This window comes from Paralichthys olivaceus, chromosome 24, assembly GCF_024713975.1.
Source record: "Paralichthys olivaceus isolate ysfri-2021 chromosome 24, ASM2471397v2, whole genome shotgun sequence".
Taxonomy (NCBI): domain Eukaryota; kingdom Metazoa; phylum Chordata; class Actinopteri; order Pleuronectiformes; family Paralichthyidae; genus Paralichthys; species Paralichthys olivaceus.
Window position 1 is genome coordinate 2,652,530 of NC_091116.1, and position 12,468 is coordinate 2,664,997.

Genomic DNA, 12,468 nt, shown 5'->3' on the forward strand with positions numbered 1-12,468 from the left:
TGGGTTTTGGCAATGCCAAAAAGTTTCTGTTAGTTGAGAAAAGCTCGCAAAACAATTATCAATGTATAGATCTTCAAAGCATCTCAAACCTTTTCTGTGCCAAATATTGAATGCGCCATCAGCCATTGAAGGAGCAAATAGATGGTTAGCAGCAATTGGGCTTTTAAGTGAAAAAAGCTGTAGTCCAAAACCTTTCCTAAATTGGCCCCAGATTAACAGGGAGTGTTTAACTACTGGGTTGCTCTTGGGAATATCCGAAGCAAGTGGAAGTGCGGCACCTAAGAGGGCAGGTAAGGAAACAGGGTTACTGGCACAGACCTCCATTGTAACCCAGGCCGGGGAAATGGGTTCAAGATGGAAATGTCTCCAAAATAACAAACACCCAATATTCACTGCCCAGTAGTAGTACTGGAAATTAGGCAGAGCCATTCCCCCTGCCTGCTTGGATCTTTGGAGAAATGCTTTCCGCAGCCGAGGGTGTTTACCATTCCAAATGTAAAATATCAATAATGAGTCAAGGGCTCTAAAAAATTATTTGGGGATGAGAACAGGAAGACATTGAAACAAGTAGAGGAACTTTGGAAGCAATGTCATTTTAATCGAGTTTATTCTTCCAATAAGGGACAGAGACAAAATCTGTTTTGCCTGATCAAATAAAGTGAGAAAATTTGATTTCAACAAGTTTTTGAATTCTCTGGTGACACAAATTCCGAGGTAATTAAATTGATCTTTCACCACCTTCAATGGGAGATGGGTATAGTTAAGTTTAAGAGCTTCTTTATTAATTGGGAATGGTTCGCTTTTATTTAAATTGACTGAAATTATCTAAGATCGTGAGGGCTTCTGGTAGAGAAGTGGTTGGTTTTGAAACAAACAGAAGTAGGTCGCCTGCATACAGCGAGACTTTATGTTCGACTCCTCCTCTCCATATTCCCTGTACCCGCCCGTTGCTACGTAAAGCAATTGCAAGAGGCTCAATGGCAATTGCGAAAAGGAGTGGGCTTAGTGGGCAACCCTGCCGGGTCCCACGGTGTAAATCAAAGTATTCAGAGTAATGACTATTGGTCAAAACAGAGGCTGAAGGACATTTATACAATGTTTTGATCCAGGACAAAAAGACAGAACCGAAACCAAATGTTCCAAGTGTAAAAAAAAAGATAGTTCCACTCTACTATATCAAATGCCTTCTCAGCATCCATAGAGGCAAGGCACTCTGAATCCACATGTTTGGGGGAGTACAGAATATTAAATAGCCGACGAATATTGTAAAACGAATGGCGTCTTTTAATAAAACCAGTTTGATCTGGCGATATTACAGAAGGAAGGATATCCTCCAGTCTGTGGGCCAAAACTTTGGTGAGGATCTTTACATCCGTGTTTAGCAATGAAATAGGTCTGTATGAAGCACAATCTAGTGGGTCTTTGCCTTTTTTCAGCAACAAGGAGATACAGGCCTGATTGAACGAGGGAGGGAGTGCACCTGAGTTTAAGGAATCAGAGAACACTGAGCACAGGACGGGGGTTAGATCAGCAGAATTTTTTTTAAAGAAATCTGATGGAAGCCCATCTGGGCCAGGGGATTTACCTGATTGCATAGAAGATATAGCTGCTGAAATTTCCTCCTGGGTGATGGGCGCATCCAGGTTATTTCTCAGGTCTTGAGAAAGGGACGGTGAGTCAAGGTTATTAAAGAAGTTTTCCATAATATTAAAGTCTGCTGTACAATCTGAAGAGTATAAATTTGAGTAGAAAGTTCTAAACTTGTCATTAATCTCTTTCTGGTCAGATGTTATACATCCATTATCAGTCCGTACTCCAGCAATAAATTGGTTCATTCTCAACCCACGCAGCTGAGTAGCCAGGAGTTTGCCAGTTTTTCCACCGTGCTCATAATAGTTACTTTTACTCCGAAGTAAGAGACTTTCGACTTCATGAGAGGAAAGAACGTTAAATTCGGCCTGAAGTTTCAAGCGCTCCTTGTACAGATCAGGTGAAGGTGAATTTACATGTTGTTTATCTATGTTTAAAATCTGATTAGCAATGTCAGTCTGTTTCTGCTTTGAGCACTTGTTTTTATATGCTGAGAATGATATAATTTCTCCTCTTAAGTACGCTTTCATAGCTTCCCAAATTGTTTTATTAGACACATCAGGTGTTCTATTGATGCTTAAAAAAGTTTTAATATGTGTAGAGATGTGTGAGAGAAAGCTCTCGTCGGAGAGTAACAATGGATTTAGTCTCCAGTGTCTCCTTGTATAGTCAGCATCTGGAAAAGCTAGTACCAGAACCAGGGGAGCTTGATCAGAAATAACAATACTTTCGTATTTACATGACTTAAGGTTTGAGATGAATTTATTATCTATACAAAAATAATCAATTCGAGTGTAAGTGTGGTGGACATGGGAAAAGAAGGAATATTCTCTTCCTGTAGGATACAAGAACCGCCAGGGATCAGAAAGGCTAAAATCATCAAGAAATGCTTTAATTTCTTGATGACAAAAAAAACCAAAAAAACCCCTGAACCCCAAGCTCACACAGCGCTCTGTGGAGCAAGCTCAGAAAGACCTCTTCAGGTCTCGTACTATACATCCCCAGAATATACTTCCTATTTCACTAGCTCCAACATAGGTTTTTAATATTTAACCCTATGACAAAAAAGCAATCAAAACTGAACGACTAACACTAAATACACCATAAAGCTAAAACAACTATGAGCAATAACATAACACAGGTTATCATGCCTCTTCTCCCTGCACGCTGCACCTCCAGCTGTAATAATCTCCCCAAACCAGGACTACTCCGGCGAGAAATAAAAATATATTTTTATATATAATAAAAAATACGACTGCATCAACTGGTCTTGTCAAAAGCTTTAATCAGTTAAGTTGGATTTTCATGCATTATAAACAGGAGACGGAGGGGATCCCCCTCTCTGTCCGCAGTGGATGGGCCAGCAAGGATGTATTCTGTATATATTTGGCAGCACTTGCACATCAAACACATTGGCCATGAGAACTAAATCTACTTTCCCTACATGTATCTATCAACGGCCTCTGCCAGGACTGGTTGGGGTGAGTGGAGAAAAAATATATATAGGGGAACAAAAGGAAATAAAGGGGGGTGGAGTCACAGTCTCTGGTCATGGGCTTGAATCCAGCCCGGGAATCACCACCTGGATGTTGGCATGGTCTTCCAAGGGCGCGTTGGTCCCTCCGGGCACTCCTACCTCCCTCATGGTCCAACATGTGCAGTAGTAGTAGTGAACATGGCTCCAAGGTAAGAGGTCCTCAGGTGAGAGTGCTGGTGGTTGCATGACCCTCCACGTTAGCCCTGCGACAAACCGGTGACCTCACTAGGTCCATCCCTCATCAGGACCCGAGCCAGGATGGGTTCCGGAGAGCCGCACAGCATGGACCAAGGAGGGGAGGAGAAGACCCAAGGAATTAGAGACATGTAATAAGATACAATAAAATAAACAAGGCAGAGAGAGAAGAGGGAAGGTGCTAGTTTCTGATGCCTGATGGGTGATCCCCCAGCCGTCTAGGCCTATAGCAGCATAACTATGGATGACTATGGCTCATGACGTATCCACGCTTGTAAAGTCATTTTGAAAGAATTACTGGTAGTGCTGGAAGTGTGTAAATCTCAGAATCACTTTCTAGTTAACTTTGAGCCTTTTACCACGATAACAATATACAAGAGGTAGCCCAACAACTCACACCTCGGGCAGGGTGGGGCTAAAAGCCCAGCTGGCCCCTAATGCAAACAACAGACCCAATACAAAAGTGATTTAGACTTGAAGGGAACAGTCTTGATTCTATGAGCTTCTAAAATATACCGTGTAAACAGAATGCTATGCTTGTGTTTCCTATTGATGAACAGTTCTGACTTGCAGTGCCTACTCTCAATTTCAAGTCAATGTCATTGCCACAAATTTTTCAAAATATGAAAAGGCCCACTTTACTATCTTATTATTACAAAAGTGATATTTCAAGAAAAAAGTTTCAAATGGTTTTCATTGTCTGTTACACAAATAAACCAATTCCAGAAGTACATGTTGACATTACATCTGCTCAACTTTCGAAATACAAAAAATTGGCTAATAATAGTCTATTGCCGGGAATCGAACACAGGCCTTCTGCGCTAAACGTCCCTTACACGTTCCCATTCATTCTCTATGGTAGTGTTAAATCACTATGGATGTAATGCCCCTCCCGGCGACTGAACATTATGGCGCTGTTTCAGCTTCATCTCTGTCTCTCTTCCTCGACTTTTCCTTCAACTTCCGTGACTGAAGAACAACAAACTACAGCAGATGTTGCTCTACAACTACTTTACACATGTGATGTGTTTTGTTCAGCAAAGGTAAGAGACTGTTTGACTAAAGACCAGATAAATGACGGGCAGATGTATGTGTCACAGTGTCTCTTTGTTTTTTATATTAAATTAGATCCATCTCTGTGATTTTCTGTTACTGTATTTGTACATGATTTTTGATGATTTATAGGATATATTTCTTGGCTTAGACTAATAAACTCTAAAAAAGAAAAAAATATTATATCTATCCATGTGAATGTGTACAAATAAAGTTTATTGTTGTCTTGTTGTCTTAAGGCCTAAGCCCCCTCCACTGTCCCCAGCAAAGTGAAAGGACAGTCAAAAGTTTTATTTAACAATTTCTACACTGTGACCCATATGTGTTTTTCAGCATGTAAATAGAATACAAAGTAAATAGAGGAAGTAAACAGTAGTATACTGGTTGTAACTGAACCATTGATCTTTTCAGGAATCTACATGCTGAGATCTCCTCTGCCCCTCATATACGTGAACAACCACACAGTAAGATGTATCATACGGTTAATCTTGAGTATTATTGGGCCCCAAACCGCTCCTCCTTCAAGATGACCCTCATCCTGCTCATCATGAACAACCTGCTGCCCATCACCAGGGGGACGCCTCTCATCAGTGAGTGTCCGACCCCTGTGATGCTGGAAAGGGAACATTTCTTGGTAGAAAGTAGTTCCACTGAAAAGTGTGTCAATTATTTGGTCAAAGGGACAGTGTGACAGTGTTAATTTGTTTAATTTATTGTGAACAACAGGTTCCTCGAGTTGTATTGTAAACATCATTTCCAACACAAGATCATAGCTAAGATACATGATGTTATTGAAAAGTTGACTGAACTGTCGTATGTTGTGTCCTGCAGACGTTTTCTTCTGCATCAGTCTCATCCTGATGGTGGCCAGTCTGTTGGAGACGGTGCACATCACTAACATCCAGTTCAGGGCCAGTCAGTACAGTGCCGTGCCTCACTGGCTCAGCGTCCTCGTCCTTCAGTATCTCGCTGTTCTTGTGTTCATCCCTCCTATGAAGAGGAGCAACACAGTCACAGTCTTCTTTAACCCAGTACTAGAGGTATATTGATATTATCTATACAATTTATATATTGTGAGGTCATGAGAGGTCACGAAGAGCAGGTTAGGGGGTGGTGCATGGGAGATTGAAAAACTGACCCAATCACAAAGGTTCTCATGAATAAACGGAAGCTTTATTCGTAGACTTGTCCTTCCTCTTAATCAAAAACAACAAATAAACAAAAGCGTCCCAGGGGAGATATTGGGTTAAACCAAATCGTTTCAAAACAGACTTAACGTGAGGTGTTCGTGGTTCTTCTTCCTTCCTTCGGGTCGTAGTACTCTGAAGCCTTCACTGGGGTTTGGAGCTGGTTTTCCTGCAGGTTTCCGTGCTCCTTCCTGCCGTGTGCTCGCTCCTTCTCTCCTCTGGCAGCTCTTAAATTCCCCCTCAATTATCTGGCCTAACCACCTACACCTGGGTGAGGAGTGAGGCCTTCTGGGACCTGGAGTTGTTGCCTCAGCGGCCATCTTGGGGTGTGGGCGCTGCTCCTTAAAGGGGAAGTAGCACCCATCCACTACCTGGCCCCGTGTGATGCCACATATCCCTCTCCCCGGGCCTGACGTCCTCGGCAGGGTGAAGGAGGACCAGAAGGCATCTCGGCGGGACAGGGCATCCGCGTTTCCATGGCGCCGACCGGGTCTGTGAACCACAGAAAAGTTATATGGCTGGAGGCTTAGGAACCACCTAGTTACCCTGCTATTAGTCTCTTTGTTCTTCGCCATCCATTGTAATGGGGCATGATCGGTCACTAGAGTGAACCTCCTTCCCAGCAGGTAATATTTGAGCGTTTCCAGGGCCCATTTTATGGCTAAGCACTCTTTCTCCACGGTTGCGTAATTCTTCTCTCTAGGCAGCAGTTTTCGACTCAAATACAGGACTGGGTGTTCCTCACCTTCATTGATCTGGGCTAGCACCGCGCCCAAACCCACCTCCGAGGCATCTGCCTGGACCACAAACTCTCTGCTGAAGTCGGGGGCAGTGAGGACCGGTTTTGAACATAAAGCCCTCTTCAGGTCGCCAAACGCTTCTTCTGCTGCCGGGGTCCAGGTCACCATCCGGGAGTGTTTCTTCGTAGTCAGTTCTGTGAGAGGGGCCGCTACCAGCGCAAAGTCCGGGATGAATCGTCTGTAATAATTGGCTAGGCCCAAAAAGGATCTCACCTGCTTCTTAGTCATCGGCTTTGGCCAGTCCTGGATAGCCCGGAGTTTGGCTTCCTGGGGTTTGACAAGGCCCCTCCCGATGGTGTACCCCAAGTAGTTTGTCTCACTGAAAGCCAACTTGCATTTCTGGGGGTGCGCGGTCAAGCCTGCTTGTCGAAGGGACTCCAGGACCTTCTGCACCCGAGGTAAGTGACTTTCCCAGTCTGGGCTCTGAATGACAACATCATCAATGTAAGCAGATGCATACTCTTGGTGTGGCTTTAGTACCTGATCCATTAAGCGCTGGAAGGTGGCGGGTGCTCCAAACAGGCCAAACGGCATCATCCGGTACTGCCACAGGCCTCCCGGGGTGGCAAAGGCCGTCTTCTCCTTGGACCCTGCAGACAGGGGAACCTGCCAATATCCCTTCGTGAGATCAAGAGTGGTTAGGAATCGAGCCTTGCCCAGGCTTTCAATAAGCTCATCGACACGAGGCATAGGATAGGCATCGAACTCAGACACTTCATTCACTTTTCTGAAATCATTACAGAACCTTACGGTTTTGTCCGGCTTGTCGGCTAGGACGATGGGGCTTGACCAAGCACTTTTGGACTCTTCAATTACATTAAGGTCCAACATTTTCTTTACCTCTTCCGCAATCAACCTCTTGCGGGCCTCCGGCACCCGATACGGCCTTTGGTTCACTCTTTTTCCTGGCTGGGTGCGTATTTCATGCTCTACAAGGTGGGTGCAGCCTGGGAGGAATGAGAAAACATCCGGATTACCCTCCACCAACTCCTTTGCTTGTTGCAGTTGGTGAGGGGAGAGGTCGGGACCAAACTGAACCACGTCTCGGGCCGGTTCGGGGGACTCTCTGGGGGGAAGGCAAGTGAATAAGGTCTCTCGATCATGCCATTTTTTTAAAAGGTTAATATGGTAGATCTGCTCCCCTTTCCTCCTCCCTGGTTGCCGTACCTTGTAATTGACCTCCCCAACTTTTTCAATCACCTCGTAGGGTCCCTGCCACGTAGCCAAGAACTTACACTCCACTGTGGGGACCAGAACTAGGACTCTGTCACCTGGTTGGAATTCTCTGGGTTGGGCTGGTCGGTTATAGGCGGCACTCTGATCTCTCTGGGCTTTTTCCATGTGTTCTTTCACAATGGGGACCACCGCTGCCATCCGATCTCGCATAGCCCCCACGTGTTCGATCATGGTCCGGTGGGGACAGGGTTGCTCCTCCCAAGTCTCCTTGGCGATGTCTAAAAGACCCCGGGGTTTGTGAGAGTACAAGAGGTCAAAGGGTGAGAAACCAGTGGAAGACTGAGGAACTTCTCTTACTGCAAACAGAAGGTATGGGAGAAGCTGGTCCCAATTTCTCCCATCTTTGTCGATGGCCTTCCTCAGCATGGCTTTGAGAGTCTTGTTAAACCTCTCCACTAACCCGTCCGTCTGGGGGTGGTACACCGAGGTTCTCACCTGTTTTACTTTTAACAGAGAACACAACTCCTTGGTGACCCTGGACATAAAGGGGGTCCCTTGGTCCGTAAGGATCTCTTTTGGTACCCCTACGCGGCTGCTGAAGAGGAACAGTTCTTTGGCTATTTGTTGGGCATTCGCCTTTCTTAAGGGGACAGCTTCTGGGTACCGGGTGGCATAGTCTACTATGACCAAGATGTACTGATGTCCCCGCGCACTCTTTGGGAGGGGACCCACAATGTCCATCCCCACCCTTTCGAACGGAGTTTCTATGATGGGCAAAGGGATAAGGGGGTTCCGGTACTGCTGTTTGGGGGCTGTGATCTGGCAATCTGGGCAACTGCGGCAGTAGTTTTCTACCTGTTTGTGAACTCCTGGCCAAAAAAATCGTTGTAATATTCGTTCCTTGGTTTTCTCTACCCCCAAGTGAGCTCCTAGCAGGTGGGTGTGAGCTAACTGCAGCACCGTTGAGCGATGAGGTTGGGGAACGAGGAGTTGCTCTCTGACTGTCTCATTTGCTTTCACTACCTGATATAAGAGGCCATTTTTTACTGCAAAGTGGGGGTATGTGGGAGCTAACCTGGTTCCCACCAACGTGCCCTCTAGGACCTGTACATTTCTTAAGGCATTACCAAGGGTGGGGTCCTGTAACTGAGCTGTTCCATACTGCCCTTTCAGACGTGGCTGTTCCAGGGAGTCAACCTCGTCCCCTCCACTTAGGCCCGGTTGATGCTCTGCGTCCTCCGTGTCCCCGGCTGTTGACTCCGCGCCACTAGAGTCTCCTGCCAAGGCTTGGACTATCCCTGGTGAGGGGGGGCTGGGTTCTGCAACATTACCACAAGATTTATTCCGTTCATTAATTTTTTGCTTACGTATTCGGGGTTCCCGTCTGAGCCTCGTCTGGGCTTCCCTCCACAGCATTTGGAAGGCCGGGCAGTCCCGGCCTATAAGGACGGGAACTGGAAGTGTCTTGATCACTCCCACCTCAAGAGCAAATGTGCCCCTCGTGGTTGTCAGCTTTACCACCGTGGTGGGGTACACATGGGTGTCTCCATGGACACAAACCACTGGAACTGGGTCTCCGTGAGCAGGGGCCGATGCATCCAACACCGATTCGTGTATCAGGGTCCGGGCACTTCCCGAATCGAGCAAGGCTTCTACATCACGTTGATTCACCATTACCGGGCAGGTTGGTCTGCGGTCTCCCCGCTCCCCCAGGAGGGCAGCAAAGTGGGCGTGTGGACTGTTAGCCGACTCTGCTGTGGGCATGGGCTCATCGGGCTTTTCGCACTGCCAGGAGATGTGGCCCACTTCGCCACAGCGATAGCACTGGCGTGCCTCGGGGTTCAGGAATCCTCGTGGCTGCCGAGGTGCATTAAAGGGTCTATGGGGTGGGCCTGAGTGAGGGCTGGCTGGCGTAGTACCTTTGGGGTGAGGCCCACTTGGTCGGGCGGGGGCCGAAGCGATAGGCTCTTTACGAGTGGGGCGGAGCATGTCTGAGGCGGCCTGGAACTGCTCCACTGCTTCTACCAACTCAGCAGCCGTGGTTAATCTTTTGTGTCTGATTATTTTTTTCGCCTCATAAGGCAAAGCTCTTAGGTAGCGGTCCATCACCAGAGTATCTACTATGTCTGTGGGGCTGCTCCTGTCTGGTTCCAGCCACCTGTTCGTCACTCGTCTTAACTCATGCATTTGGGACCGGGGGTTGACTCCATTCTGGAAGGTCCAGTTATGGAACCGTTGAGCCATGCTAAATTTTGTCAACCCATGGCGGCTCAGTATCTCTCTCTTTAACTGGTCATAGTCTTGCTCAATACTGGCCTCTACATCTTGATAAGCTTTGAGGGTCTCACCCGACAGAAAAGGAGCCAGGAGTCCCACCCACTGTGTCTTTGGCCACTCCTCCCGAGTGGCTGTAGCTTCAAACGCATGAAGGTACGCTTCCACATCATCCGTCTCTCCTAGTTTCGGGAGGAAGTCAGCGACTTTGGGTTTTGACCTGGATAACTGCTCAAGCTCCTGCTCCTTCAGTTGGTTGGCCCTTATTTGCTGTTGCACCAAGGCGGCCCCGATTTCCTGCTGGGCCCTCTGGCTCTCCACCAGCATCTGCACCAGTTGCTCCATTTGGGTTGGGGGGGGGGTCGTCTGTGTGAAGGTCTGCAAAAAACTGAGTCAAAGCTTCAATCTCTTCCGTCCCGCTCATCCGCACTTAAGCCCCTTGCCCACATTCTCCACCATTTGTGAGGTCATGAGAGGTCACGAAGAGCAGGTTAGGGGGTGGTGCATGGGAGATTGAAAAACTGACCCAATCACAAAGGTTCTCATGAATAAACGGAAGCTTTATTCGTAGACTTGTCCTTCCTCTTAATCAAAAACAACAAATAAACAAAAGCGTCCCAGGGGAGATATTGGGTTAAACCAAATCGTTTCAAAACAAACTTAACGTGAGGTGTTCGTGGTTCTTCTTCCTTCCTTCGGGTCGTAGTACTCTGAAGCCTTCACTGGGGTTTGGAGCTGGTTTTCCTGCAGGTTTCCGTGCTCCTTCCTGCCGTGTGCTCGCTCCTTCTCTCCTCTGGCAGCTCTTAAATTCCCCCTCAATTATCTGGCCTAACCACCTACACCTGGGTGAGGAGTGAGGCCTTCTGGGACCTGGAGTTGTTGCCTCAGCGGCCATCTTGGGGTGTGGGCGCTGCTCCTTAAAGGGGAAGTAGCACCCATCCACTACCTGGCCCCGTGTGATGCCACAATATCTATATCTATATATTATTTATATAAATTATGCTGAACAAGTCATGAAAACTTTAATCAGACAGTTGGAAGAAGTGGTTCTGACCAAGCAACATTCAGTGGAAGTAGAGCAAAACTGTTGTCCTCTTTCAGATGATATTTCTTCTATTCGTCTTTTACAAAGTACCCTGAGCAAATAGATAATAATGTATGAGATGGAGAACATCTTTTCCTCCTCTGGATCCCTCTTTTCTAGATCCTGTGCAAACTTGATGAATGGAAGGGGAGGAACCCATTTAATGTGGATGCAGGTGTGGATTCAGTTTTTTAAATTTTTTTCACTTTCACAGGAAATTCTTGACATTTTATGTAAAAAATATGTTCCTCTCCATCAGGGAATCGACCCCTGTCTCCCGCGCAGCAGCCGTGGATTGTTTAGCTAAACGGCCCTAAACACATTCCCATTCATTGTCTATGGTAGTGCTAAACTACTATAGACGTAATGCCCCTCCCGGCCACTGAAAATTTTGGCGCTGTTTCAGCTTCATCTCCGGTTCTCGGGAGTCATGCTATGCAGGGTCGAGGTGAAGTCTGAACAAATGAGTCTTGAGTCTTTTGCGGAAGATGGAGTGCGATTCCGCTGTCCTGACATTGGTCGGGAGTTTGTTCCACCACTGATGTTCCACCACTGATGTGCTAAAACAGAGAAGAGTCACAACTTAAGACTAAACACACCAAGATGGCGCCACGAACGGTCGCCTCGGTGTGTTGGTGCGCACTTTTGTGTTTGTTTTTAGTATTTAATTCTGTTTACTGCGACCCTACTCGGATTACTTTCACGATGGACGAGCTTCTTTCCATCAGGGACACAACACCATCCGATTTATGTCCCAACTTTATCGCCTCTTCCGTGGATTTAGTGGACTTACTCATCAAAGGTGCGGTGGTCCTCGGACACGCAGTGAGACTCCGGCGGAGACGACGAGGGAAGCGCGCTGGGGCCCTGGTGCGCTTCAGGGAGCGGGGATTACGCTCACCTCTCCCGAGCATCCTCCTCTCCAATGTCCGCTCGCTGTGCAATAAGATTGACGAACTGCGCCTCCTCATCCGGAAAATAGAGACTTTTCCCTTACTTCTGTCTTGTGTTTCACGGAATCGTGGCTGACTGAAGCCACACCGGACTCCGCCGCACAGATGACCGGCTTCCAGCTGTTACGCGCGGACCGCGACCCGATCCTCTCACACAAGGCAAAAGGCGGAGGGTTTGTTTTTATATAAACCAGGGCTGGTGCAGCGACGTGAAAGTCATTTTACAGTCCTGTTCTCCGGACCTGGAAACTTTTTTCATTACCTGCCGACCGTTCTACTCTCCCCGTGAGTTCACCTCTTTCACCCTGGCCGGCGTGTACATCCCCCCGCAAGCTGACGTGCGCGAAGCACAACGACAACTCGCCGAGCAGGTACTGGGGGTGAAGAGGAGGAGAGAGAACACTTATTCCCCTGTTATTGTCCTCGGGGACTTTAATAAGGGGAACTTATCTCAGGAACTCCCGAAATATAAACAGTTGATCAAATGCCCGACCAGGGGGGAGAACACTCTTGATCACTGCTACAGCACCATCACCAAGGCGTATCATGCAGTTACCCGCGCTGCTCTGGACCTGTCCGACCACACTCTTATTCACCTGATCCCAGCTTACAGGCAGAA

General features: G+C 47.2%; 1 protein-coding gene across 1 annotated transcript; it reads right to left on the minus strand.

Moving 5' to 3' along the window:
- Window positions 1-5,766: 5,766 nt before the first annotated feature.
- On the minus strand, window positions 5,767-11,964 carry LOC138407076 (uncharacterized). Its single transcript, XM_069521415.1, has 2 exons — window positions 6,576-11,964; window positions 5,767-6,054 (listed from the first exon to the last, which is right to left on the minus strand). The coding sequence occupies exons 1-2, from the start codon at window positions 10,155-10,157 to the stop codon at window positions 5,905-5,907; spliced, it is 3,732 nt and encodes a 1,243-aa protein (XP_069377516.1). The 5' UTR covers window positions 10,158-11,964; the 3' UTR covers window positions 5,767-5,904.
- Between the last annotated feature and the right edge of the window lie 504 nt (window positions 11,965-12,468).